This window comes from Borostomias antarcticus, assembly GCF_949987555.1.
Source record: "Borostomias antarcticus genome assembly, chromosome: 28".
NCBI lineage: Eukaryota > Metazoa > Chordata > Actinopteri > Stomiiformes > Stomiidae > Borostomias > Borostomias antarcticus.
In genome coordinates this window covers 5,145,842-5,172,908 of record NC_140261.1, presented here as the reverse complement: position 1 = coordinate 5,172,908, position 27,067 = coordinate 5,145,842, and the positions used below count along the sequence as shown (strand labels likewise).

At 44.9% G+C, this 27,067-nt stretch overlaps 3 protein-coding genes across 7 annotated transcripts; 1 reads left to right on the top strand and 2 right to left on the bottom strand.

Moving 5' to 3' along the window:
• Positions 1-5,113: 5,113 nt before the first annotated feature.
• Positions 5,114-9,579, bottom strand: tspan6 (tetraspanin 6). 2 transcript variants are annotated; one of them, XM_084459535.1, is made up of 8 exons: positions 9,182-9,579; positions 7,712-7,900; positions 7,528-7,602; positions 7,353-7,448; positions 6,841-6,999; positions 6,495-6,578; positions 6,324-6,408; positions 5,114-5,796 (listed from the first exon to the last, which is right to left on the bottom strand). In XM_084459535.1, the coding sequence occupies exons 1-7, from the start codon at positions 9,266-9,268 to the stop codon at positions 6,340-6,342; spliced, it is 759 nt and encodes a 252-aa protein (XP_084315661.1). In that variant the 5' UTR covers positions 9,269-9,579; the 3' UTR covers positions 5,114-5,796; positions 6,324-6,339. The 2 variants fall into 2 exon arrangements, with proteins under 2 accessions (XP_084315661.1, XP_084315660.1); XM_084459534.1 differs by having other exon boundaries at positions 5,114-5,924; positions 9,182-9,573.
• srpx2 (sushi-repeat containing protein X-linked 2) lies at positions 7,929-16,681 on the top strand. Of its 2 annotated transcripts, none has more exons than XM_084459530.1 (10): positions 7,929-9,019; positions 13,081-13,161; positions 13,365-13,556; positions 13,751-13,927; positions 14,287-14,410; positions 14,523-14,644; positions 14,922-15,101; positions 15,228-15,361; positions 15,451-15,569; positions 15,675-16,681. In XM_084459530.1, the coding sequence occupies exons 3-10, from the start codon at positions 13,466-13,468 to the stop codon at positions 15,856-15,858; spliced, it is 1,131 nt and encodes a 376-aa protein (XP_084315656.1). In that variant the 5' UTR covers positions 7,929-9,019; positions 13,081-13,161; positions 13,365-13,465; the 3' UTR covers positions 15,859-16,681. The 2 variants fall into 2 exon arrangements, with proteins under 2 accessions (XP_084315656.1, XP_084315655.1); XM_084459529.1 differs by lacking the exon at positions 7,929-9,019 and adding an exon at positions 9,853-10,096.
• A 136-nt stretch (positions 16,682-16,817) lies between these two features.
• sytl4 (synaptotagmin-like 4) lies at positions 16,818-26,222 on the bottom strand. 3 transcript variants are annotated; one of them, XM_084459528.1, is made up of 17 exons: positions 26,147-26,209; positions 24,275-24,491; positions 23,241-23,456; positions 22,748-22,857; positions 21,653-21,767; positions 21,205-21,366; positions 20,999-21,110; positions 20,806-20,911; positions 20,579-20,676; positions 20,399-20,488; positions 19,360-19,538; positions 18,772-18,874; positions 18,279-18,440; positions 18,054-18,159; positions 17,850-17,955; positions 17,492-17,700; positions 16,818-17,237 (listed from the first exon to the last, which is right to left on the bottom strand). In XM_084459528.1, exons 2-17 carry the CDS (start codon positions 24,391-24,393, stop codon positions 17,095-17,097), a joined length of 2,136 nt encoding a protein of 711 aa, XP_084315654.1. In that variant the 5' UTR covers positions 24,394-24,491; positions 26,147-26,209; the 3' UTR covers positions 16,818-17,094. The 3 variants fall into 3 exon arrangements, with proteins under 3 accessions (XP_084315654.1, XP_084315653.1, XP_084315652.1); XM_084459527.1 differs by having other exon boundaries at positions 20,399-20,676; positions 24,275-24,488; positions 26,147-26,222; XM_084459526.1 differs by having other exon boundaries at positions 20,399-20,676.
• Between the last annotated feature and the right edge of the window lie 845 nt (positions 26,223-27,067).

The following is a 27,067-nucleotide window of genomic DNA, read 5'->3' as shown; positions in this document are numbered from 1 at the left end:
CGCATGCACGTGTGTGCCAGACAGCCACAAAATGCATTCATGGGTGGAGGTTTGTGTTCTCTGAGCCCCATTTCTAGTTTGGTATTGTAGTACTTATAATAAATATTAGGAGAAACTTATAAACGTGCATGGCTGATAGCCAACCTGTGTGTGTCTGTAGTACATTGTGTAGAAGAATGGGAACACACTATGGAAGTCATACATTTTATTATTCACCCAATATGGAACACAATATATGAAACCAACAGAAAAACCACCAATAAAATGATCCTGGTGTTTTCCTCAGAAAACCACCTCAGCATCTTTTAAAACAAACAAATCCTTTCATGTAGCATGTTTCCAATTTTAACACATTTTCTGTAATTTCCTGTCCTTTACAGTAGAAATGTATTATATTGCAGAAATGTACATTCAGGGAGATGTCGAATCTTGAGACGTGTCCCATTATTCTTCAAAAACCCTGGGTACAGTGGCTGCGTGAGCTCAGCCTGGACCTTGTGGAGGAGGGTCATTGTGTCAGTGACATGGTAAAAGGACAGAACTCCAGCCTTGTGATCAAGATAGACTCCTATAGTACAAGACAGGGAGGAGGTAAACCCAGGAACTGCAGTACCGCGCATGAAGATACATCGAGAACTACTTCCAAGAGTATAACCAAGAACTACTACCAAGGCTCAAACTCCATGAACGAGAATAATTTCCAAATGTACAGTTGGCAATTTTTCCATCCTTGTCAAGCTCTTTTACATGCAACAGCCAGGGGGGCACCACCTTTCCCCTCAGCCTCCCAGTAACTAAGTCCATTGACAGTCTGCTTGCACAGCACCTGAGGCTTGGAGGTGAGCCTCTGGGGGAGCTGGTCAGTACTGGGGGAGCTGGTCAGTTCTGGGGGAGCTGGTCAGTTCTGGGGGAGCTGCTCAGTACTGGTAGGAGGAGTGGATCTCACTTCCTTCTCATTGGAAGACTGAACACACTGTTGTGCTGTGTTGCAATCCAGGGTAATCTGAGCAGAATCTAATTGAAGAGAATGAAAAGAAAATGTAATCCATATTAAGATTAAATACATTATTGTTCTTAATTCAGTGTTTTTGTGTTGGTTACTGTACTGTGTGCATGCTCCATGGATGTGTTAAAAATAACGTGACTGACTTACATTTTAAGGGCTCTCTGGCCTTGGAGGTAGCACAACTTGGATATCTTTCACTATGGTGACAAGGAGAATCAAATATGACAGGTTATGACATGCATGTTGCCAGATACCTCAAATCAACAGTTAAATTATATGGTAATATAAATTACCAATATACAGCAACATAACTTTTCTTGATTCTCGTAAAATATTACTGGTACATGTTTACAGAAAAACATTTACCACGTTTGGCAATTTTGTTCAATTCCTCTTTTGTGTTGTATCGGAGATGATTCTTCAGTTTTGAGAGAGAATGCTTCACATTGTCAAAGGAGATTTGCAGATTCACAGCGATGTGATGGGGTAGTTCCTTAGATTTTGTGGGCCCATTGAGAAACTTGAAATTCTGCAGGGAGTGAAAATAAGGATTTTTTATTTTAAATTCCGAGAGAGAGAGAGAGAGAGAGAGAGAGAGAGAGAGAGAGAGAGAGAGACAGAGAGAGAGACACAGAGAGAGAGAGAGACACACACACACACACACACACACACACACACACACTCACACAGAGAACAATGGTACAACAGTAGAAGGGAGAGGTTTTACCTTGAGGAAATGGATGTGATCATCAGAACGTGCCAGCTGTTCTAGCTCCTCATCTCTCTTCTTCAGCCCACAGACTTCCTGCTCCAGAGCAGACAGGAGTCCTTTAGCTTTGCACACTTCCAACTTCTCCTGAGCCCTGATCTCCTCCTTCAGTTCACGGCACCTTCGGTTCAGGAGGTCGATCATCTCTGCGAACAGCGTTTCAGTGTCCTGCACAGCGACCTGGGCACAACTCTAGCAGAGGACAGGATGGAAAGGGCTTAAGGGCTGTAAATGAAAATCTTACTTGGTTTAGTTTAGATTTCAAAGAACACGCTGAGTGGTCGGTCAAGCTGGTTTTAAACGAAGACAATAGTTTTATTCTGTTACGATTCTGCAGTCGGACTCTAGCACAGTAAGTGAATCCGGGCTGAGTGAGTTCACTTGAGGACGAGGTAGATAGGTTATACCGTGAAAAAGGAAGTGACATAGTTTCAGGATGAAGAGGACAGGGAAGTGATGTCACACAGGAAGAATTTGTAGTTTTAACAGACTGATCTATGAGAACGAACTACAAAGTTAGAACAGCAGTCAAGTAGAAAAAACACTTTGGTGAGACTTGAATTTCATTCACAGGGCCTGTGCAGACTACACCATTTTTCTGGTCTTTCAAGATGGTCACCATGTCAGATTAGGCGATCACAGGTGCATACATTCTTGCAGTGTTGTGGCCGGGACACTGTCAACACTACATGAATGACCGCGACAAATCATCGTATGCCGTCTTTCACGACCATGCGCATCATTGCGCGAGTTCAGCTAGTCTGGTCAAGAAATTGTCAGTCATGGAAGAAGCACTGTAATCAAGCTTCATTTATAACACATTGCGATGTGGTCTTGAAACCTCAAATAGCCTCGCTTTTTGTGACAAGTTACTCCTCTTGTGATGTCCAAACTAAACGCGAAGGGAAGTGGGATTCTGCCAGGGAGTCAGAATTCAGCGCAAGCCGTGTTGCTCAGACTCAAAGAAGAAAAATAAAATAAAGGAAAAATGATTGTGGAGCCGTTCCTGGGTGTCATGAGGAGGACAGTATGGGCTGTCTATCTTTCAATGAGAACTTGAGGACAAGGATGTGTTAACATGTAAAGAACACTGTCATCCTATTGATCACCGTCACGTCGGTACGTCGTAAGCATGGTCGCAGGAGATGTCAGACTAGGCAGGAAAATACAAAAAATTAAAACATGCAAGACTTTTCGTCGGGGTGTCGTTTGCCCAGACGCAAAATTGCTGATCTTCGACTATGTCACACTACAAGGCTTTTCGTTATTCCCGACATTCAAAATTGGGCCCGACGCTGGACACTGTCTCCCAGCAAACACACAACGTCAGGGAGACGTTCAGATCATGTCTTAATAACGTCCGTTGGTCCCGAACCCCATTTGTACGTCTGCTGGACCCCTCAATATTCAAACGTCTGGCTTGGACCCCTCTAAGACGTCTGTGGACGTGCAGAACGGGTTCAATATCTGAACGTCTAAAAAAAACTTTCATTCTGGCTCCTAATTGGATGTCTTTGGACGTCCGAAAAAGACATCTAAAAGACGTATTTTAGACGTGTCTTTGCTCAGTGGGCTGCGACAAATAATAGGCCCAAAATCGGCCTGAATGTGTGTAGTCTTCACGGGCCCTAAGAGGTGTAACAACATTGTGTTTAGTGACCATTCTGAGGAGTGGGAAGCACTCAGTTCTCACCCTGAAATCCTTCTCAGCTCCTATCAAGTCCTTCACTTGTCTCTCTCTTTCTTGAACTTTCTTCTGATGCTTCTGCTGGGTCGCCATCAACTGCTTCTGTTATTTTAGAAACAATATATCAGAACAAAAGAGCCATTAAAGTGGATTATACATCTAATTTAAAAAAAATCAACAGAAACATATAATCCTGTATTATTTTTTTTGACATTTTCCCAAATCAAAAATACCTGACGTCCTTGACGAGTTACTTTTAGGCAGGAATATCCCTAAAGTAAAAAAAAATAAAACGTGGGCTGCCTGGACAGACCACTGTTGTGCATTTTTTATTACCTGTTGCTTCTTCCTCTCGATCTCAGCTGACACGAGATCATGCCCACGATGAAAAGTCACTGTGCACATGTAACATATGCATTCCCTGTCCAGTTGACAGTAAATGTCAAGTATCTTGCCATGGAAAACGCACATTTTCGACTTTAGTCGTGTATTGGCGTCGACCAGCGTGTGCTTGTTCAAGGCGGGGTACTGGAGATGGTGGGACTGGAGGTGAGCCTCACAAAACGAGGCCACGCATGAGAGACATGACTTAATGGCTTTTCGTTTTTTACCCACGCAGAAATCACATGCTTCGTCGTTAGGCTGAGCATAAGTTTCATTGGAAGTCGTATGGAGGTTTGTCGTCCTCAGTTTTTCCACAAGCGTGTCCATCATGACATTTTTGTTCAGCACAGGTCTTGTGTTGAAGCTTTCCCTGCACTGCGGACAGCTGATAGCAGGCTTGCCCCTATGTTGGTCCCAGCAGGCTGTGATACAGGTCATACAGTAGCTGTGACCGCATGGGATAGTCACAGGATTCTTTAAGATATCCAAACATATCGGGCAGCTGAACTGATCTTGAACCACCGTAATGTTCATATCTGCCTTTTCACCTCCGTGCACGAAAAACTTTTCTGAAAGTTGTTAGGCGCGCTTTTCACCTCACATCCGGCTCAGAGAACAGACTTCCGGGTGTGATTAACTCTGATGAAGTGCTGGAGGGTGGGTAGCATGGGGAACAGACAGTGACACCTGATTATTGTTTTGAAATGGTGGTTTGTTTAACCCTACATATTTAACATACATACAATATACAACTACTATAAGAAACATCAATATTTTAACTTCCTCTCAAAATATGTAGGCTAATTAGTGTCATTTGAGAAAAACAAAACAAAAAGACAGATTATTTGACCAAATTTACTGTTATAATGTGCATATTGTACCTTCATGCTAGGTAATATAGTACAGTATGTTTATTCATCCAAAAAGTGTGCCCGGTCTAGGATGTTGAGACACGTTGTGTCTGGAGTAGGGACATGGTCTTATTGAGCAGCAGTCAGGGTCTGCTCTAGGGAGGTGCGGGGTCGGACATCACCCAATGCCTGAGCTGTACTAAATTAAGTATTATCCTCAGAACAGACCCAACATTGCCCTCTCAGAATTATCATCATAGCTCTGGCAGCACCGGGTTCTGGGTTCCACTGATCCGTTTGTAGGCTACCTACAGACATGCACAGTTCATAATTACAGTTTGCATAATTGTACCTTGACGTATTAGATTAATACATCATTTCAGTAGTTAATTCAAAACTTAAAAGAAAAGTGAACGTTGAAATTAAAGATGTTTATTTTTTCAAGTATTTCACATGCTGTTTTCACAAATTAACAATGGTCCTTAACACTGGCGATTATCTGAGGGAGTAGGCTATATGAATAATGTGCTGTGATATGGTGAACATAGACAAAAAAAGTAAGTTTAGCATGATGAGTAGAACATCACAGAAGAAAATACATTTCTAGGGTTATATTATGTCTTTCTTTGTCATGGTGATAAAGCACTTACTTTCTTCCAGAAAATTAAAAATTTTGTGGCTCACCCAGTTGAAACCTGTTTCTCTCTATTTTAAAATAAGAGCTGTGTGGTTTACCAGACATTTATAGACAGTCAAATGTTCATAGTAATGTTGTGTTTTATGCTATCATGCAATTTCACAAAATTATCAGAGGAAAGCCTTTATTGTGAAAAGAATAAGAAAATGGATAGGCCCAACTATTGACATTTTGGCAGAGTCCACTACTTGTGATGCACACTGACACAATAACATCAAACTGTCATGAGCTTTAAAGTGAATCAAAAGGACATACCACATGAAGCACTTCAAAACTCAACAGAAACATATCTGCAAACTAACAGACTAAACTTGAGATCACAGAGTACAAATCAATCCCTTATGGTGTCCGTTGTCCAATCAAGTCTTCCCTTCTGTCCGTTTGCCATTGGGAAGTGAACGTCTAAAAAAGCAGCATAGGTATCCTAAAAAAACACATAACTAATAACACACACATGGAAAATTAAAACCAGGCTACTGTATGCAAGTTCCCTTTCAGTCAGTTTGCCTCATGAGCTGCCCATCAGTAACCTACAATGAGAAATATACATGACATGATATCAGATGCTGTATTAAAAACATGCCCTTGGGCGAAGCAGTAAACTAGTTTATTAATGAGTCATCATTATGCCTCCTCAACATTAATGTAGTCATTCACACATTTCACTTCACCACAGTGATATAACCAATAATTCCATATAAGTTAAAATTTAACAAACATCTTTTATGTATATTTTTCTCCTTTGTAGTGACTTCGGTGAATCTGCACTGCAACTTGGAGGAAGTTAATAAATCCCAGAGCGCTCTCTGTACTACAGGGTCTGTACAAATGACATTCTGATTCTTAAATGTACTCTCAATACAATGACCAAGTGAAGATGTGAGGCACTGGCTTGGCTCAGACCGTGACGAGACCGTGGTGCGCATTACCTTCAGAAGGACACTGCTAGACCATCTCGTACTGGTTGTTAGTGATGTACCGTGACAAACAGCAGGCCAGGAATACCCCGATGAGCTAGGCCGGAAAAAATATACACTGGTTATTGGCTAAGTTATGACAGAAAGGAGCTGATTATGATTTTAGTTATTATGTTTTGATACCTGGAAGAATGCTATTCCAAAAGATATCCCTGCTATTATTCCCAGGTTGTTCTCCATCGCATAGGTCACCTGTGTGAAGCAGCCCTAGACACAAGAGGACACCAAGACAAAAGATCCAACTTTACATTCACTTGCATTCATCAGTCTAAAGTCTTAACTACGCGTGCACGCCTACCACACATCACCTGCATTCCTTTGGAGCGTTGGCTGTGCATGTCCACAGAAATTAACGCGTCGCAAAATACTTGCTTGTTAAACAGCAAGTACACTGCGGGCTTAACTAGCATTCTAGTAACAACCTGTGACAATATAAATATAATAGTATTTACTATTTAAGTGCTCTCACCTTGTCGTACACTTCTGACGCATACTTTTCAGGGTCTTTGAGGGTCTCCGCTGTGCAGTTTGCGTTCTCCCTGCAACAGCTTGCTGGGATCTTTTGGTTGACTTTGTAGTAGTCCGTTTCCAACCAGTCCTTGTAACTGTCCTTCCCACAGCAGTGCAACTGCACATGAAAACAAATAGATGACCATTTCAATTCTACTTTTATTGGGCCAAATACACCAAGCAGACTTCATGAGTCAACACGCTGTGTGCATCTGGCGGCTGTAAATGGATGGCAGGTCATAATGTATTTGTTCTAAGCATGTAAATCACAGCAACACTCCAGCTGGGCCTTCCATAAAATGCAGTTGTAAAAAGCCACACATTTTAAGCCCTGATCCGTGTCATGTAAAACAGCGCCACACCCTGCATTAGCTCTGTTTACCAACAGCTTTGCAGGCTGACGCAGCACCTCCTCCTGAATCAATAAAAACAACATCAATTAAAGCTTAGATTTAAGTTAAAAACACTTACAGTCCTTTGAATAGTGTCCACTGCACTGCTTCTGGAGTCGGTGGTATTGTAGTTCTTCACAGCGCTTGTATAGGCATCGCCTATAATAGCCTTTATCTGCAAGAAAAAAGGTTTGGGCTGTGGCCAACGGTTTTGCAAGAAATGATGTCAAGAGTGTTGTGTGCCAATTTCTCACCTCGTGCCGGAATACAAAGCCAGAAATTCCTGCCACAAGCTCAGCAAGGAACACCAATGTCAGGAACATAGCATACTGACGGGAAAGCAACAAAAACAAAATTTAGACCATCAAATTATGAAACAAATTACAAATGAGAGACGTGTCGGATGAGAACTACAAAAATGCAGAACGCCAAACTAACCAGCTTCAACATCCATGGGCTACCGCGACATGTAGCGAAGCAACCAAACAGGCCGAAGATGACGATGATGGCTCCAGTTCCGATGAGGACATATGGTGCATTGGTGCTGGTGTCAGAGGCCAGCGACAAATAGGCTTCCAGATTGACCTTCCCCCACACTCCCACAGCCAGGAGGATCACTCCTGTGAACTGGGAGACAGCATGGCTAGTCAGCAAGAGAGGTTTCAGAGGTCAAGTATACACACGCTGTGACACAAATACCATGATTGAAGGCTCAGCGAACCCTTCAATTACACATCTGGGCTAAACCTATTGATTAGGCTATGTACCCTACAGTAGTAGTCGGGAGGACAGGAACCATATCTGGACATGTTTTGAGGTGTTTTAAGCAAGTCTAAGCACTTATTGTATTATATTATATTGCACTGTACTTTAGATTGTGATTCTTGCACTTTGCCTTCAGCACTAGATTATGCTCTTAGTCACTTGTTTTAGAAAGAAGATGCACTTGTGAGTTCTGGCAAGTAGTAGTACATTGGCTCTTCCTACGTTAAATGCAATTATTGTTAGTCGCTTTGGATAAAAGCATCTGCTAAATGACTGTAATGTAAATGTAATGTTTAAACTGTATCCTACAACAGATTTAAGCTACCTCAGGTAGGAGAAATCAAAGTCAACATCTAACTTCCCCAGGACAAGCAGTAGCCCGGGTGTTACATCAGCACAGTATCTTCCCGAGCATGCAACCCCCACAGTCTGTACTGGAGTCATTAGTCCATCCAGCCATGAATGATGAATGAATGATCAACAAATCTTTATCTGTGTTACAATAAAGATCACAGATAATGTGTTGTTCTGAACTTTGAACCCAAAAGCAATCTGGTTGATTTTATAAAGTAATGACCAATAAAATCAGCTGTAGGCTAATTACTAGCCTAATAATCTACTCAACATATCCAAAGAACGCTTAAGCCTTAGAAAAAAAGGAAACTTACGACTATTATAGACACATTCACAGTAGATTTGGGTTAATAATGCTTGCGTGACTTTCTAAAACAAACAAAATCGTTTCACACAGAACCACGTAACCTGATTGTTGTTTACAACTTAAGGTGCGACACGTTACTTTACTGGGCAGCTCTCCCGACCTGAAGACCGCAAACTGCAACAATGAACCGATCACAGCCTGATTGACCGGTCCTTTCTGAACTAAATCAACTCTGCAACATTGAAACATCTCGCTTGAAACGACAACAATCGAGACGGCGACTCTGAGAAATAGTTGCTCGACGCGGCGTTGCTGAAAATGTGGGTTCTTTTTTCCACTCAAAGTTATGTCGTGTCTATGTCCATCTTCCCAGTCCTTCGACGTTTTCCAGAGCATATTTCTTTGTGAAAGGGTGTCATGTTGGCATCGCCGCTAACTCAGCCCATTGTTACCGTAGCTATCAGTTGTTGCATCCAACTTACCCAGAATATGAGACTGTAAGAAATGAGAAATGTCTTGAGACAAGTAATCACAGGCTTCGTTTGAAGCCTTCTTGATGGGGGAGACATGGCGATTATTTCCCAGAGTTTGCCTCTGATTCTCTTCGTGAAATGGGAGAGAAAACTTCCACTGCGCCCTACTGGATGGGGAAAAAAAACTTTTCACGATAAATCCAAGGAGAAGGGAAGTGTCGTCAGTGATCCACATTCACTTTCCTGGGAGGAAACCCGGAGTGGGAAGAGGTTGATGCAGGTCGATGGTGCGTTATGTTTAATAGGCTGATGTTATGATAGCCTATTTGAGATTGTTTTTGTTTAGGCCGTGGCTACATAGCAACATATAGGCTTCACTGTAGCATTTAAGAGAGGGATACGTCTAGGAAAAGCTTGGATGCCCATTGTCCAATGCCCTATACATTATCTAATATAGTCCTACTGAAACACGTGTCTAATTTTCTGTTCCAGGAAAGGAGAAGGCACTGTTCTTTTGTGATAAGATAACCTATGTGTTTTGGAAGAATTTGAACACTTGGTTTTTGAAGGTCTGAAGTCCCTGATTGGGGGAGGTTACAGCGCCCCCCAGCGGTAGGTTACTGAATCACAGGCGATGAGCGGTGATAATCGGGATTCCTAGTTGGGTCTGCAATCGGAGAAGTAGGCTAGCCTAAAACAAAACGACACAAGTTTAAGAAAACAATGAACGACATCTTTAAATTGTTTGGATTATAGGAGATCGCCTTCGATGTATCTGCGCAATTTTCCAGCACTTTCACTTCTGTCAGTATTTTGTAATCCGCATATTTAGACTCCACAAAAGCGCCGGAATGTCACACTGTCAAATCCTGTTACTTTTGATGGTATCCTTGATAAGTGATTTACTAGGACTACACAGCGAAGGTAAGAATGGAGGCTACGGGCTACGGAGTTTTTGTTGTTGGTTTTTCAGCTACTTTTGTCTTTCTTAGAGCCGTAGGCTATCTAGTCATTATTAGGCCACCAGTGTATTGTTTGATGTGCTAATTTAGATTATAGCATAGGCTACTGCAGACTACTAAGAAGCAGGTTAAATCTTATGGCGTGACTTTTTATTTTTATTTTATTGTAATTTATTTTATTGTAATCATTATGACCTGGTTAGTCACTTAAACTGCCAGTGACATATGGTGCATGAAACATTCCATGCAATGGGGAAAATACCTTCACCACCGCAGTGATATTAAATGCAGATGTGCTAGGACTGATTGGACTGCAATATAATATTATACTAGGCCTACCCTATATTTATTGGTAAACTCAAAAGAGAATTGAATTCAAATATATAAATGATATATCACACATTTACGTATGCCAATATTGATCCGTAAATATTAGTCTAAAATAAATTGCAGTGGGATTTTTTGATATCCTTTTGTCCTAGGCTACTATTGCAAATGACTGATTATCACTCGTAGTTTAGTTTTTGCGGATTACTTTGTTCACTCGGTTACTTCAGGTGAATACACGCCAGCACAAGAGCATCCCCGGCCGGTGGTGTTCAGTTCAGCTCTGGTGTTGAGCTTCCTCTCAGATAATTGCAGTGCTGCCGCGATCACCAGCAAATGACTGAGTGTCCATGAGGACCAGCTGCGGCAAGGCCTTCATTTGACCTCCCCTGATCCCCCCGAACTCAGACCTGCACACTGATAACAAGGCAGGGTCATCAAGTGAAAATCTAGATGGCTGAAGTGTTGCTTCCCTTTATCTTAGTACATTAGTGAATAGTTCCCATTCCCATAGTTCCCATTATCAGCTCTCTTATGGAAAAACTGATGCTGCTCATTTAGGATATAATGGACTTGTAAAAACTTCTACAGTGGCAGTCTGTCTTTTTAAAACGTCTATAGTGTCAGTCTGTCTTTTTAAAACTTCTATAGTGTCAGTCTGTCTTTTTAAAACTTCTATAGTGGCAGTCTGTTTTTTTAAAACTTCTATAGTGTCAGTCTGTCTTTTTAAAACCTCTACAGTAGCAGTCTGTCTTTTTAAAACCTCTACAGTGGCAGTTGGTCAGTTGAAACAAGCCCAGTGCGTCTCTAATGAATAGTGGACTTGTAAAGCAGTCTTCCAGGATGACTCATTCTTCCTTGGATGGTGTCCATTTAGTAATGTTCACTGCATGTCCTGGTAAAGTAGGCTAAACTCTATAAGACTCTGGGTGTTACACCACCACCCCACCATCGCAGAACAGCCACTCATCTGCTCATGAGTAGAATGGGTAATCAGGGGTATGGAGTTGGACATTACAAGCAATTTGACACACTTCACTTCAAAGAACACCGAACTGTGAGTGGATGTTCATTACGTCGTCACACGTTTTCTGCTGTTCTTTGAACTGTCCAGCTGAAGCCTTTATGTTTCAATCTGATCGTATTGCTCTGCATACATGAGGGATTACAGGATATATGAGATCTTACATGTGTGAAGGTACATGAGGGATTACAGTATATATGAGATCTTACATGTGTGAAGGTACATCTGGGATTACAGTATCAGTATGAGATCTTACATGTGTGAAGGTACATGAGGGATTACAGTATCCGTATCAGATCTTACATGTGTGGAGGTACATGAGGGATTACAGTATCCGTATCAGATCTTACATGTGTGGAGGTACATGAGGGATTACAGTATCAGTATCAGATCTTACATGTGTGGAGGTACATGAGGGATTACAGTATCAGTATGAGATCTTACATGTGTGGAGGCACATGAGGGATTACAGTATCAGTATCAGATCTTACATCTGTGGAGGTACATGAGGGATTACAGGATATATGAGATCTTACATGAGGGATTACAGTATGATATCTTACATGTGTGGAGGTACATGAGGGATTACAGGATATATGAGATCTTACATGTGTGGAGGTACATGAGGGATTACAGTAGGCTATATATGAGATCTTACATCTGTGGAGGTACATGAGGGATTACAGGATATATGAGATCTTACATGTGTGGAGGTACATGAGGGATTACAGGATATATGAGATCTTACATGTGTGAAGGTACATGAGTCTGTAACGTTTTCCACTGGAGGTTCAACCACCAATGAAGTAGAACTATGTCACAATGTAGTAACATTGTCCCGATGAGCATGGCGTGCATTAGCTAGCGAATGAGGCCAGGGGAGTGAGTAAGGCTGATCCAACCATTTTTTGAGACCACTTTCCGCTTACTCAGTACTCAGTGGGAAGCTCATAAGAATTTGGAAAATCCGAGCACTTGTCTTTCGAAACATTAGATTTCTCAAGAGGGTCGTGTTCCTGAAATAGAACAAACCACAAATGCTGTGAAAGAATGATGGGGCAAAAGAAACCACTGGAAAGTTCGATTCAGTTCTTTGGTTTTAACCAACAGAGCAAATAAAGACACAAAAAAACAGACATTAGTGACGTGGTTAGTCATTTAACACTCACAGAAGAGAAGTCCTAACTTGGCTCATCTATAAGCTTCACATTACTGACACGATGCTCTTTTTATACGTTCCTGAAAACAAAAAGTGTGTCTTTTGTTAGACTCAGATTTGGTTTCAAGTCCCCAGAGAGTTTTCACTTCCCTCATTGAAAATCCAGGTGCTGTTTCACAGAGAGGCTTGTGGAAATGACGACAACAAACCCATTTGTTTGGACTTTCTCTGCATCACAAAGTTATTCATGATCTAAATCAGTCATATTTGCCTGAAAAACTATATAAGGGATTCCACTGTCAGGAAAATGATCACAAATTCATCTCTTTAAGGGCTTTCACTGCCCTTTGATCACAAATTCATCTTGCTAATGTGGCTTTTATGATACTTGGCTGTACATGACTGATTAGTGATAATTAAATTCTATTGGTTCCAGAAGCCTTAACCGCATTGGACAGTGGCTCCAATGAGGTGGCGCCAGAGGAGGATGACTACGCCCCCCGTCTGGACTACAGCAGTAAGTGAGGAGGGACACCCACAGTCACAACACTCATCTGAGCAAAAGCACCCTGGACACGACTTAGCCAATCTCTCGCCAATCGTCTTGAAAGCAGTATTTCTTTGAAGATACTTATCCCAGACCGTGTGCCCCTTTACTGTGGCGCTCTGGTCGCTGTGCTCTGTGCCACCGCCTTCTCACACACCCTTCTTCCCACGCAGTCCCCAACTGGTGTCACTCTCCCAGCCTGGCCAACGGGGACGTGACGTGCTTCTCTCCCAGAGGCGGGAACCACCGCAGCACGCTGGGCACGCGCTGCCAGATGACCTGCGACCGCGGTTACCGGCTGCTGGGCCGAGCCTCGGTGCAGTGCATGCCCGGCCGCCGCTGGTCCGGCACCGCCCACTGCCGGCGTACGTTGGGAAACTCGGCGCACGCAGGGACCGAGCGCATCAGAGCTAGTCTACTCTACGCACTCTGATAATGCATGCCGTATATTGTAAATGCATAATCTATACACAATCTATAATTTTTTTTGAAACCCTTTCTAACTGATGAATCTGCCTCTGTGAGTCACTGTTGTGTGGACGGTGTGTTGTTTCCTCAGAGGTCCGCTGCCGCGTGTTGCCCCTGATTCTTCACGGCACGTACACCTGCAGCAAGGGCTTCACGGTCGACTCCAGGTGCGACTTCACCTGTGATCGGGGCTACAGGTTCGAGGGGGAACACTCTCGCACCTGTCTGGACGGGGGTTTCTGGAGCGGGTCCGAGCCCATCTGTGCAGGTGCAGCTCCTCCGCCCGACGTCTCCTTTCAATGCGGAACGCATAGTCAGACTAGCCTTGGGCTACAAGCTCTGAATCTGGTGTTCCAGCTCTGCTTTGACATGTTTCGAACACAACTCCCCAAGCGCCCACCACACCCTCTCCAAATAGATGCAACACAGATCGTCACTGAATACATACTTTAACCATCCCACATATTTCCTCTCCGTCTGATCTCTCCCTTGGCCTAAAGACAGAGAGACCAGATGTCCGGACCAACAGGATGTTAGTGTCGTAGATATCGTGCAGTCCTCTTCTGTCTAGTATTCATCAAAGCAAATACTGCTGATTCATCATGTACTAAACTGGTGTTGTTTCAGACCACGAACCTCCAAAGATCAGGTGTCCTCTGTCCAGACTCAAAGTGGCAGAACCCGGGAAATTGACCTCCAGGGTTCCCTGGGAGCCCCCTGTTGCCACGGATACCGCTGATAAGACACTAGAGTATGTATCTTTTATAAAAAAAGTTTTTTTTTTTTTTTTAACCCTTTCCTCTTCTTTCTGTGTTGGTTATGTGGAGGTAACTCGTTTTGTTTCCGTATTTCTCTGTTCGCAGTGTCATACTGGTTGGTCAGGGACCAAACGCAAGCTTTGACGAGGGGGTTACCATTATACGCTACAAAGTATACGACCAAGCCAGGAACAGGGCTGCCTGCAAGTTCCTTGTGCGTGTTGAGGGTAAGACAACACTGGTCAATGTCAGGGACAATGACATGTCATTCGGGTGAATGTTTGATTACCGTATTTAAACAAAGTGGAAAAACACCGTTTAGGACAAACATGAGGCCCAGTTGTGTGATACCTACTGGTTGTTGTTGAGCACATTTGAGCTACCTTGCGCCGGACATGGATTAGGCCTGTTGTGTGCTCGGAGACGAAAGAATCAAGTTGTCTTGTATAGAACAGCGTCCGTAGATGACAGTTGAAGGATGTTGAGCCCTGCGTTTCTGCGCAGTGAGGAGGTGTCCAGTCCTCAAGCCCCCGCTGCACGGCTACCTCACCTGCTCCTCCGACGGGAACAACTACGGGGCGGAGTGCGAGTACCGCTGCGACGGCGGCTACGAGAGGAGAGGGACGGCCTCCCGCGTCTGCCAGTTCAACCACGGCTGGGCCGGGGAGCCCGCACAGTGCATCTGTTAGTACCGACAACCTATACTGTATGTGTTCAGTAATCACTGGATCAAATGATGAATGTCATTTATTTTGTATACAATGGGTGGGCTTAGCGTTTGTGTGTGTGTGTGTGTGTGTGCGCTCGCAGCAGTGGAGTTTAAAACTGATGTGAAGTCAGCTTCTGCCCTCCTGGACCAATTCTATGAGAAACGGAGGCTGCTGATCATGTCCGCACCCAGTACAGATGATCAGGAGTACAAGCTCCAGAAGCTCATGATACAGGTGAGAGAGGAGGAGAAAGAGAGGGAGGGAGAGAGAGGTGGGGGGGGGGGGGGGTGGACTGACAATAATTGATATATTGCCGTGCCTAGAAAGTGGAATGCGGCCTGGACCTGAGGCACGTCACGGTGGTGGAGCTGCTGGGTTCACATCCTCAGAAGGGCTGCATCAAGGGCCGTGAGCTGGACGCTGAGGTCATCGACGGTCTGAGGTAACGGAGGTCTCCTCACTTAGCTGGTCATCAACTTCAACCATCATTCATCCATGTCAAACGATCATTCGGTTGCGTGTGTGTGTGTGTGTGTGTATGGCGCAGGAAAGCCCTGAGGATCTCTAGATCCTACTTCAACATGGTGCTGCTGGACAAGCATGGCGCGGACCGGGAGAGATTTCACACCACCGTCAGCGCGGACGAGCTCTTCTCACACATCGACGACTACCTGCTGGAGGAGGAAGAGCGAGAGCGGCTGCAACTGTGGCACAGTGGCCTCTGTGACTAGGCCAGTAGCAGAGGGAGACCCCTGGTGGATATACACAAGTATTACCATCTGTCAGTTCTGATTGGAAAAAATCTGCCATGTACTGTAGAGCAGTGGTTCTCAACTGGTGGAGCCTCAGGACCCACATTTATTCCACAGCACTCAAATTTATTCCACAAAAATAGAAAAAGTCTGTGACACACAACACAACATTGGCACACGCTAAGGTTAGCCCACTTCCTGTCATGTCTCGTAAATAAATTATTGAAATTATTGAATTTAATTGAATCGTGTGTCCTGCAAAAATAAAAACATTTTCTCTATAAATATCTATATATTTTAAAATCCCTTAAAAAAAAGAAAAGAAAAGGGAAACCGCCCACGAGGCAGCGACCCAATCAAAACGGCTCTGCGACCCACCTTTGGGTCACGACCCACCAGTTGAGAAATGCTGCTGTAGAGATACTAACTGTACATCAACAGTCTAGGAGAAAATGAGAAGGATCGAGGGAAGCAACAGATGAATGTTTCCAGAATGTTCCTGATAGTCAGTATGTAATGCTCTGATAGGGCCTAGTTGAAGAGCTGGTAGAGGTAGTTATTTTTTCCAGGTATGGAATGCGGTTTGTTGAAGCCTTGTTAGGATGTGAATCTCATTATACCTTGTACCATCTCACTAGCACAGGTATAACAAATATTGATGATTACAGGTTTAGTCATTGTATATATTTATTATTATCTGAGTAAGATACAGTCATGTTAAAAGCAAATGTAAGCCTTAAGTTACAGTATAGGAAATACATTGTTATTTACCTAATAGTCTACAAATAAAGAGCATTGTGCCTCGGAATCAAACTATATTTATTAATTTTGTGCAACTAGTAATATTTACACCTCTATTATATATTCAGCATACATCTGACACATTTGATATTTCCAATATGTGCGATAAGTTACCATAGCCGAGGACATGTTGTGGAATGAGCCAGGTGCAACAGAAAAGCGATCCCTTTAACAGCTTAGACGAAATGTCAGTTTGGGTGTACTTCAATTCTTTGGTAAGTGCTGCTTGTGGCTGTTGTACAAGTATACTAAAACATGAGTAACAGACAACATTTTTAAATAGTTATTATGTTTGTGGCTGCAGACAGACGGTTGTAAAAATGTTGTCTACAGATAGTGGTGGTGGTCATAATGAGACCTAACGGGTGATAAGTGTCTTAGCTTGTCTGTCTGCCTCCGGGTGGCGTCCTGTCCTCACTTGGCCTTGCCCATAGAAGACCGCAGTGTGAGAGCGCCCTCTGCCCACGAGTCTGGGTACTGCATCATCTTCTCCCACAGGTTCACCTCCTCCCCTACAGAGTCCATCTCCACCTCCTCCTTTCCCACTTTCACTGTGCCTGACAAGATGGAAGGACATCCGATACTTCACTTCTATATCCCCACACAACTCCCCAGCCGTTTAGAGCACTAAGCTCATAACATGGTACATTTGATGGGGTTCTGAATGCTAAATTTAGCTGCAGTTCAGTTGAAAGGTCAGGTGAAAAGTCACCCAAATTGATATTTTTAGGGTTCATGGTAAATAATTCTTTCAACACATGGATAACGTGCGCGCCCTCCCCCCCGGGTCCGGTCCGGGTCGGTACGGTACCTTTGCCGGTGCTGAGGCGGAGCCCTCCCAGGAAGTCGTTGGTGCCCATGGCCTCCCAGTCCCACACGGTCAGCTCCAGACACATGCCGCCCAGCTGCTCCACCGACAGCTCCTTGTACACGAACGTGTGGTTGTACTGCGGGTTCAGCGTCTTCTTCGCCACCGGGGTCTTCTTCTTGGTGGACTTGGCCTTGGCGGGTAACAAGTACCTGTTGGTTGCCAGAAACATGAGAAGCAACGGTGCCGAAAAATATTAGGCGAATACTAGGTATGGGTAGGAAGAATATTAGACGAATATTAGGAAAACTGAATTTGAATGTGAATTTGAGATATTAAAAGTGAACATAGTGCCGCTAACCCTTTCACGAAGGAATCTGACGTGCCCCCTGTTTTCATGGCTGTTAGGTTCTTGGCCTCTTTGATCATGACATGTAACTCCCCTCCTTCATCCGGAGTCTTCTTGCCTGGGGGTGTGAGCGGGGGGGGGACAGACACACACAGCCATGTCAGACGATCCTGAGGCTCCCTGCTCTGTCTACCCGGTGCAGACGACCTCTCTTACCTTTGATCTTGCCGGCGGGTGACGTCGCGGCCGAGACGTACTTCAGGGAGATCACCAGCTCGCCTTTGTAGTGGGCGAAGGCGGAGGGCGGGATTGGAGACGAGGCCTAGGCAGACAGAAGAGGGGGAGCGGCTTAGCCGATGCACCGATACACTACTAGGGAAACCGCCGGATCGTTACATTATCCTTCTACTTAAAGCTATGATGGGACATCCACAGGGTTACCTTGCCCCTGAGCGGCACGCACTCCTCGTGGGCGGAGCCGAGGTCCCAGCAGTCCAGCGGTACCTCCACCTCCCCCAGGAAGGCGTTGCGGCTGAGGCGGCCATGGTGCCACACAGAGATGGACAGGGCGCGGCTGAGCAGCTGGGAGCGACTGATGGAGTACTGAGAACGGAGGGCAGAAAGAGAGGCCAGATTTCAGTTGACCCTGGAACCCAGTAGGTCACTCCACCCTGTGTATACAAGGTGCCCTGCTCTGTACCCTTGGGGGAATCAAAAGAAAAGGGCAGCAACCAAATCAATATTTGTTTCGCCTTTGCCAGTTTCGATAAACCCTTTCTTACATCTTTAATGTCAATACTGTACCAAGCTTCCAGGCTACTGAGGCTGGAGAGTATCTGTCTCTCTGGCTGCCATTGAGCGGGTCTAGTGACCAGGAATGGGAACAGCATAGACTTCCCATCTAACTCCACGGTGGTCGGGGATAAATCATCACCTTCAGGGTCTCGTTGTAAGTGGGGTTGACGGTGTTTCTCTTGATGCTGGTTTTCTTCTTGCTCTGACGAGACTTGTCTGGGAGAAGGTAGCATTTCACATACCTGTGGGCCAAAAAACGCATGAACATTTTAACTTTTAATTTTATTTTTTTACAACAGTGCAATTTTGCATCTGCTACCGCCATATGGAAAAAAACTATTCAGACTCACTCCACCACCGAGAGCCTCCATTTCCTGACTGAGAATGAAAAAGAAAAAAAAAAAGTCTGTTGACTTTCAATTTCCTATGAAACCTCAGTAATCACCCCAAGGGAAGTCATATCAGAGGCTTTGGATCAGCCCAGATAAGAGGCTGCTTTTCCGCTGAGTCAGGCGGTAACATCACTCAAGGGTGTGTGTGGTGTAACCTTGTGGCTTGATGTAGACACATTTTCAACAGTGCTGCTGATCTGCTGTCGTGACTCCAGAACCCAAAAGTGGACTAGAGTGTCTTTCTGAAGTGACGGATAATGAGGACCCGATGGGTCCCCCCACAGTATCATAATAGTACCCGACGTCCTCGAGTCCCAGGGAGGACAGAGACTCACGGGCTGGAGCGCTTGCGTGCGGCGTCCCCGTGGGCCAGCGAGCTGCACTCCTTGATGAGGACGTTGAGGGTTTGGCTACTTTCGTCGTAGCTGAGAGAGAACACGATGTCCCCGCTCACCTCCACGCTGTCGTAATCTCCCGCCTCGCTGTAGATGCTCATCAGACTGCCCAGGGTGCTCTGTAGAGACAGAGACAGAGACAGAGACAGAGACAGACACACACACACACACACGCAAGGAATGTGTAAACTTCTCTAATCTTAGTGCAAACAAAGAACATGCCTTTCTGGCATCCGTTGTTGGATCAGTCTAAGTCAAGCCTAGTTTATATTGTATAAAACAAGCTATGGCTCATAGACACACAGCATAACCACACATAAATTAGTATAATTTATACTGTGTAATATTATACAATATAAACTAGGCCATAGCTGAAGCTAGCTAACTAAACAACAATAATCTCTGTGGTGAGATCTTACATTACATTACAGTCATTTAGCAGACGCTTTTATCCAAAGCGACTAACAATAATTGCATTTAACGTAGGAAGAGCCAATGTACTACTACTTGCCAGAACTCACAAGTGCATCTTCTTTCTAAAACAAGTGACTAAGAGCATAATCTAGTGCTGAAGGCAAAGTGCAAGAATCACAATCTAAAGTACAGTGCAATACAATATAATACAATAATAATACACAGCTGAAAGGAACTTGCAAAGGAAACTGTTGCCAGGACTATCGCATGTTGACCTCTGAGTCCGAACACACCGACCAATAATGCAGTGACTGCCACACTGCACGTCAACGTGGTAGCTAATCTGCATGCCTGGAGGCACTTCCTCAGCTTAAGGATGTGTAACCATGGTAACGTCATTACCAGGCTTCACATACAGCTCAACGTGAACTAGGATATCTTAAACTGTCTCAATGTTTTTAAATCATTTACTCGCTTCCTTATCAAGTCCCCCTTGTGACTAAAAATAGAGACCCAACTATGACCAATGGAAAAACCGGTTCAGCGAGTGTCTGCATGCATTTACCTTGGAGCCACGCAGACTTGAGGTACTTGAGGCCATGGTGTTTTTGTGGATGTTCACCAAGTTATCAATATCTTCATCTTCCTCCTCGTCCTGCAAAACCACAGTCGACGCTTTAGAAACTGCATTGGAGCCGTAGCTCAATTTCCTGTGTTCTCTCCGCGTCGTGTTCTCTTGACTCACGTGTGCGTTGAGGCCAGGCACAGACTTGCTCCTGTCCCCCATCGAGGCCTCTGGCGCGTCAGCCACATCCTCCCGCAGGTCCAGCTCTGAGGTGAACTCTGGAGAAATCAAACGGAAACACAACGCCAGGTATTCCAGTCAGCATTCATTCACCATTTCACTCAAAAGAGTGACAGTTTTTTTTCTGTTTTTGAAAGCCTGGGACTATAAGGAGACGTCTGTCTCACCAGAGGACTGGGGAACTCGTCTGATGCTCTTCTTGAATAGCCGGTCGACCTCCAGGGACAGGGCTGGGCTGCTGCCGCCTGGACTGTGGGGTCTCTCGGCCAGGGACTAGGGACAGAAAGGGACAGGCTGGAATCACGACACCGCGTGATGGCGGGAGAGAACACTTAAATAAAATAGCCACCAGTCTCTCACCGTCTTTGCATCTGACCAGGAACTGTGGATGCTGATGTCGTCTGCTTTGACCGGGATGGACAGACTGGAGTTGGACCGTGCTGGGCTGGACGAACCCGTGGTCATCTCTTTACTGTGGGACAAATGCCGTGCATGATCAGCAGGCGTCTCAAACCGTTTTGTTTGCAGGTAGCGATAATGCGTTCCATGTTTTTGATGAGGCCCACCTGGGTAGACCAGGGGTGTCCCGCGACGACTCGGTCTCCATTTTAACACTGGACAGGCTGGTCCTCTCAGCAGACTCGGTGTCACTGCGCTGCTGTTTCTGCTGCGGTTGCTCCGACTCCTCAGTCTCCTTTGTTTCGACTTCATCCTTCGACTTGGTGATGCTGTATAGGTCAAATATATACTTACAGCACAGTTTATTAATGAAATGTGTGTGTGTTTCTGTAACCGAGTTGAATTGGTTAAACTCCTCATACCACCTACCCGCGCCAGCGAATAGCTAGCTTTCCGGTTGCAAAGCTGGCTAAAGTGGTGTTTATGTAAGATTGTCATGGCGTTGACAATTCAAAAGGACCCAAGATCGAACCCGGCGTGGGCAAGAAACGGTATTGACGAACAACGCAGTGATGCCCGTGACGTGTGTGTTGTTCAGTGAGGAGGAAGACTCACCCCTGTCTGTTGGTTGCCAGGTCCTTTAGCCGGGGTCGGGGCACCGGGTTGGGCTGACTCAGCTTCACCTCAGAACTCTGCAACAGCAACTCTCCCACTGTCTCCCTCTTCTTCGCTGCAGTGTAACAAAACAGGTGTAAAACCAGAGATCACAGGTTTAAAACAGAGATATAACAGAAACATGCTTACAAAAAAAAAGAGACTAACGCAGACATACTGGTGTTTGTATTTATTCACTTCAGAAAGGGCAAGGGCTAATTGGGAAGAACAAAAACAAATCCAATCTCAATGACTTTCACTATATGTGAGTGGTAACCGAGTAGGCTAGTACTGTACAATTTGTTTGTGACATTCAATCAAAGCTTTATTTGTATAGCGCATTTCATACACAGAGGTAACACAATGCGCTTTACAGGGAACAAGGGAGGAGGGCATAGGTCCCACCCCTACATATTCCAGAGGGAAGCAAAAAAACAGTATCACCCAGGGTTCAGAAAAATGAGCTGTAAAAATTCTTCCCTGACCCCTCTCAACGAAATGATCGAGCAAGCTCCTGGAGTATGTTTGTCTAACCGCCAAGAACATTTATAGAGCAATAAATTACATTAAATTACATTTTCAGAGCAAAAAGGGCTAAAACATCATAGGAGAGACATGGCAAACACTGGTGTATGTCTGTGTGTGCGTGGGTCCAGATAGAGGCAGGGGTCAGGGGTAGGGAGGGTGTAGGAAAAGGATACAGACCCGGGTTAGGGTGAGGGGATCTGAGCCCAGGACTGGTGTATGTCTGTGTGTGCGTGAGTGTGAGTGTGCCTGGGTCCAGACAGAGGCAGGGGTCAGGGGTAGGGTGGGGGTAGGAAAAGGATACAGACCCGGGTTAGGGTGAGGGGATCTGAGCCCAGGACTGGTGTATGTCTGTGTGTGCGTGAGTGTGAGTGTGCTTGGGTCCACTAGGCAGCGGTCGGGGGTAGCATACAGTATCATCCATAGTATCATATCAACATTCCATATCAACATTCCATTTACCACAAGAATGCGAGTCGTTGACATGTCCCGTTCAACAGAATGTGCCCACATCCTGTTTCCTGTACTCACATGAGGGCCTTGCTTTGAGCGAGATTCTCACTATGTTGTGTCCAGGGTTAGAGGAGAAGCGGTTCACTTTCTGGTCATAGAACCAGTCCCCAGTGCTCTTCTTCAGCTCCCTGGAAAAAAAATACCACCAACCTCACAGTTTTAGGACAAAATGTATACATGTAAGCATGTCATAATTTGACAGGACAAAAAAAAGTCCCGGTGTTAGTTTCAAGAAATCTTGAATCTAGTGAAATTGATGAGTTGCCAGAGCTGAAAGCGGTGAGTGCAACAGCATATAGCGCAAATCATTCATCCTAAAAATGTTTGATTACATTGATTTCTCATAGGCTAGTTGCCGAGCAGCAAAAAGGATTAGAAATGTACTAGGCTTCTACAGTTACGTTGTGTGTGAGAGAGAGAGAGAGAGAGAGAGAGAGAGAGAGAGAGAGGGGGAGAACGGGGGAGAACGGTGGAGAACGGTGGAGAACGGTGGAGAACGGTGGACTCTTACGCCTCTTTGGCGCACACTTTGCACACCCAGGATCCGCCGGAGCGCGCCGCTCGGCAGCTTTGGCACACTTGGTGTTTACATGCCCTACACTGGCTGGAGCTGGTAGTCAGTCGGCTCAGCGGCTCTTGGCATCGGCCACAGCTGCGCGCACTGTACCTCCCACTGCCGCGCTTGGCCCCCTTCCTTCTGATGTCCAGGAGCTCCGCCTTCAGCTTCCTGGAACAGGGCAAGGGGGAGGACAAACTTTGTTCAAGCTTAAGTAGTTGAGAAAACCTACCTCTCGTATCTCCATTAGAGGTTGTCCGATATGGATTCTTCAAGGCCGATACCGATTCTGATATTTTGGAGAACATGAAGGCCGATATCAACCCATTTGTTTTTCTCTCATTTCAGTCTAGGCAGGCATGTTTAAAAGACAGGTTTGGTATTTAGCATTATAAGCCATGTTATAAGGTTATTTACGATCATATACTGTACAACTGCCAATATCAAAGTTTTGTCAAACGCTGCACTCTCAAGATATAGCCCGTCGCTGCTAACACACTCAATGGATCCATAGGTGCAAAGACAAAATCCCTCAAAAACGCCATAAACTCTCCTTATCAAAGACAGGAAACTCACCGAGTGATCACTGGTGTCCGTTGATGTTCTGACAAAAAAAATCACCTCAAGGTATGCTTCCTATGGATCCACTGAATGAATGGGTTAGCGGCGACAGGCTATATCTCAAGAGTTCCCCGTTTGACAAAACTTTGATATCGGACGTTGTATATGACCATATATAACATTTGTTATATTGCCAAATTCCAAACTTGTTGTAGACTAAATTCCAAACCTATTTTAGACTTCAAGCACTCTTACTGACTATTTAACAGTTACCCAAAAAAAAAAAAAAAAAATGAATGACCACCACACACTCGGAAGTGACCATCTAACAGTAGGCCGCACATCCAATGTTCTCGGGTGACCAAGGTTGGGAGCCACTGTATACGAGCGAGCCGTGGCCCGCGCCCACCCCCCCCCCCCCTCCTCACCGTATGCGCTGCTCCTCCGCCTGCCGCAGCTCCGCGTCCCGCTGCAGCACCTCCAGGATCAGCTCCTGCTCCGACTCCGTCAGGAAGGACAGGTTGATCATGTCTGCTGCGTCGGGCATGTCTTCCCCGGTCGCCGGCTCCGGCCCTCACAGGTTCACGACACCGCCCTCCCCCCCGCGGGCCAGTTACCCCAAGAGGACGCACACTGCTGCTGCTGCTGCTGCTGAAAGAACACAAGAGACACGCCGGAGATGAGCTCCACTGGGAGGCTACTTCTCAGAAACTCTTCTCCTTCGACCATTCACCCTCCGCCCGCCTCCACCCCTGTATAGGTGTCAAACAGTGGAGGGACGGCGGGGTGAAGGGCAGACACAGACAGGAAGTGGTTCTGGATTCTTGCCAAAAGGACTGCAAGTTGACGCAGTGACCTTTCCCTTTTTTCCCCGTCGGCCTCCAGCGAGGCTACTGCTGGCAGCCTGTCAGGCCACTCCCTCTGCCCTGCTGGAGGTGGACGATTAAGGAGTTCAGGCACGGCCGACAGGCAGGGGGACCAAGCTCAGCTCCAATAAACGGAGACGATCATGAAAACTCCAGCGGACGGCTAGGAAAACATCCCAAGGACGGACTCAACTCCCAAGATAACGCAGATCTACACACAGTAACAATCTTAAGCAATACTTTAAAATACAACCTCTCATCATAGCAAACAGCGACGACTGTATATCTATCAAAGTGGGTCTACATCCATCATGCAGAGGCAACGCAAATATCATTGACCCGAGGCCCTAGTACCGTAAATCATATTTTGAGACAGTATCACCCACATGCCGTCATGCTGGGAAATGATTAATAGCAACCAGGATCCTTGTAGTTCAGTGTGGTTTCAAATCCCATCCAGAGCCTCAGCCTGGGTGAAAGGCCATTTGGAAGGAATAGGAACAGGAAAGGCCAAAACAACATGAGCTCAGCACATCGCTGGGTTCCCACCCTCTAAGGACACAGACAGAAGGGTGGAGTGCACCGGAGAACCATTTGTTTAATCCTGACATCAGTCATCAGTTAGTCAGAACATGAGCCCTAAGCTCCATTTGAATTCATTAGAAATGTTGAGGAAGGGGAAATGAGCTTCCACAGGTTTCCCTAGTATAGGCTATAGTGTCACTCAGCGGAACTTGACAGGAAAACCTTTTCCTCATTGTTTGAACACTGGAGGCAAATCCACTTATGCTTGAGAGGCAAGCAATACCTGTACAACAACTTGGCTGAGATCCAGGAGCTCATGTATCACAACTGGATGATGACAATTGAATATCCTTGCCAAATACAATACAGGCATCAATAATACAGGCATCAATGCACATCTTAAGTCAAGCTACTCAAGATGTTTGTTTGATCAATGGAATAATTCTAAAACGTGCAGCGTTACATAAACCCAATTCAAAATGTGAATACATTTGGAAAGGAACTATCCACAAAAGTACTACATATGTGAATGAATGAGGTGAAATACTCACTAAGTAACCTAATGTAGGCTAGCCTACTAATAACCGACAGAACAAGCGAACATTTCAGATGGTAGGCTTATCAAGACAAGGTGCTACACCTGGGCAATGCGCAGTTGAACAAATTACCATTTAATTCTACTTTAACATCCAGCACACTATTAGACGAGTAGCCTACGGTTTACTTTATTATATTCGTATTGGCTTTCGCGACTCATAAACAAACATTCTGACAAGCAAACAAGGAACTATTTCATTAGAAAAACACGAATCTATCTATTCCGAAGTGATGTCGCATCTCAAAAAAGATTCGTAGGTTACAAATGAGCAGATAATACATGTAATTGAATTATAGTAAACGTCAACATACAGTAGCCTACCTCCCGCACGGTAGAAAGTGTTTCCCAGTCTGGCTCCTTAGCTGAAACTTCAGTGTTGTTTAGAGATCTAGTCCCGGAAGAAACTTCGCAGTCGTGGGAGGGCGAGGAAGTAGGCGCCTCTGACATTTTTGTGTGACAGGTGCATTTTCCTCCCACATTTACCTCTTCCTTTCGGAAAATGACCAACTCCATGGAATATTAGATTAGTTTTACATAAAATGACCATTGATGGATTTTAAAAAGTCTAGGCAGCTATACAAATACATTTGTTTATTTATTATCTTTATGGCTGCTCATTTCCGAATGTCTTATAACAGTAATTCTGATAAAGTCCTCATGCAGGAGGTGTAAAATTATTATCTTTATGACATGGCAACAACCAGATCAGAGTTTAGAAACGTGTAAAGGCCTTGCAATACATTTGAATAATTACAGTGCACTGCGGTGTATATATATATGGCGCGTTCCAGGCAACCCGTAACTCGTGTTTGATCCGACCTCCTACACGTGAAAATGCTCTGGAATGGCAGTCAAACCCGTAACTTCCCACCCGGCAACTGGGAGTACATCGATCTGTACGAGTTCACGGGTGGGAAGTTACGGGTTTGACTGCCATTCCGGAGCATTTTCACGTGTAGGAGGTCGGAAAAACACGAGTTACGGGTTGCCTGGAACGCGCCAATAGATCCCGAGGCCCCAAATTTGACATAAAAAGATACATAGGCCTAGGTATAAAAATAATATTAAATCACTCAACTCTTACCCTTCTTTTGACCCAGAAATATTCATGTTGCAAAGTCGGCGCCGTTAGCGGTGAAAGGTGATGATGATTATAAGGGCCCACAAGCAATTAAGCAGGGCCCACAAAAAAACAAGAGGTCCCTCTTTCTATGACGAAATTATTCTGCATG

Bases quoted from the DNA above. Each gene is read 5' to 3' on its own strand.
- tspan6 (XM_084459535.1), bottom strand. From the start codon at position 9,268: ATGTCTCCCCCATCAAGAAGGCTTCAAACGAAGCCTGTGATTACTTGT. The intron at 7,603-7,711 runs GTTAGTTTGGCG...CTTTCCCGTCAG, and splicing joins GCCCATGGATGTTGAAGCTG to TATGCTATGTTCCTGACATT. The intron at 7,449-7,527 runs GTGAGAAATTGG...TTTTTCTTGCAG, and splicing joins GCTTTGTATTCCGGCACGAG to ATAAAGGCTATTATAGGCGA.
- srpx2 (XM_084459529.1), top strand. From the start codon at position 10,024: ATGTCACACTGTCAAATCCTGTTACTTTTGATGGTATCCTTGATAAGT. The intron at 13,928-14,286 runs GTGCAGCTCCTC...GTGTTGTTTCAG, and splicing joins GTCCGAGCCCATCTGTGCAG to ACCACGAACCTCCAAAGATC. The intron at 14,645-14,921 runs GTAAGACAACAC...GTTTCTGCGCAG, and splicing joins GTTCCTTGTGCGTGTTGAGG to TGAGGAGGTGTCCAGTCCTC.
- sytl4 (XM_084459527.1), bottom strand. From the start codon at position 24,393: ATGCCCGACGCAGCAGACATGATCAACCTGTCCTTCCTGACGGAGTCG. The intron at 19,539-20,398 runs GTAAATGCATGC...CTGTCTCTACAG, and splicing joins CAAGTCTGCGTGGCTCCAAG to AGCACCCTGGGCAGTCTGAT. The intron at 18,160-18,278 runs GTAACCCTGTGG...CTGTCTGCCTAG, and splicing joins GCGTGCCGCTCAGGGGCAAG to GCCTCGTCTCCAATCCCGCC.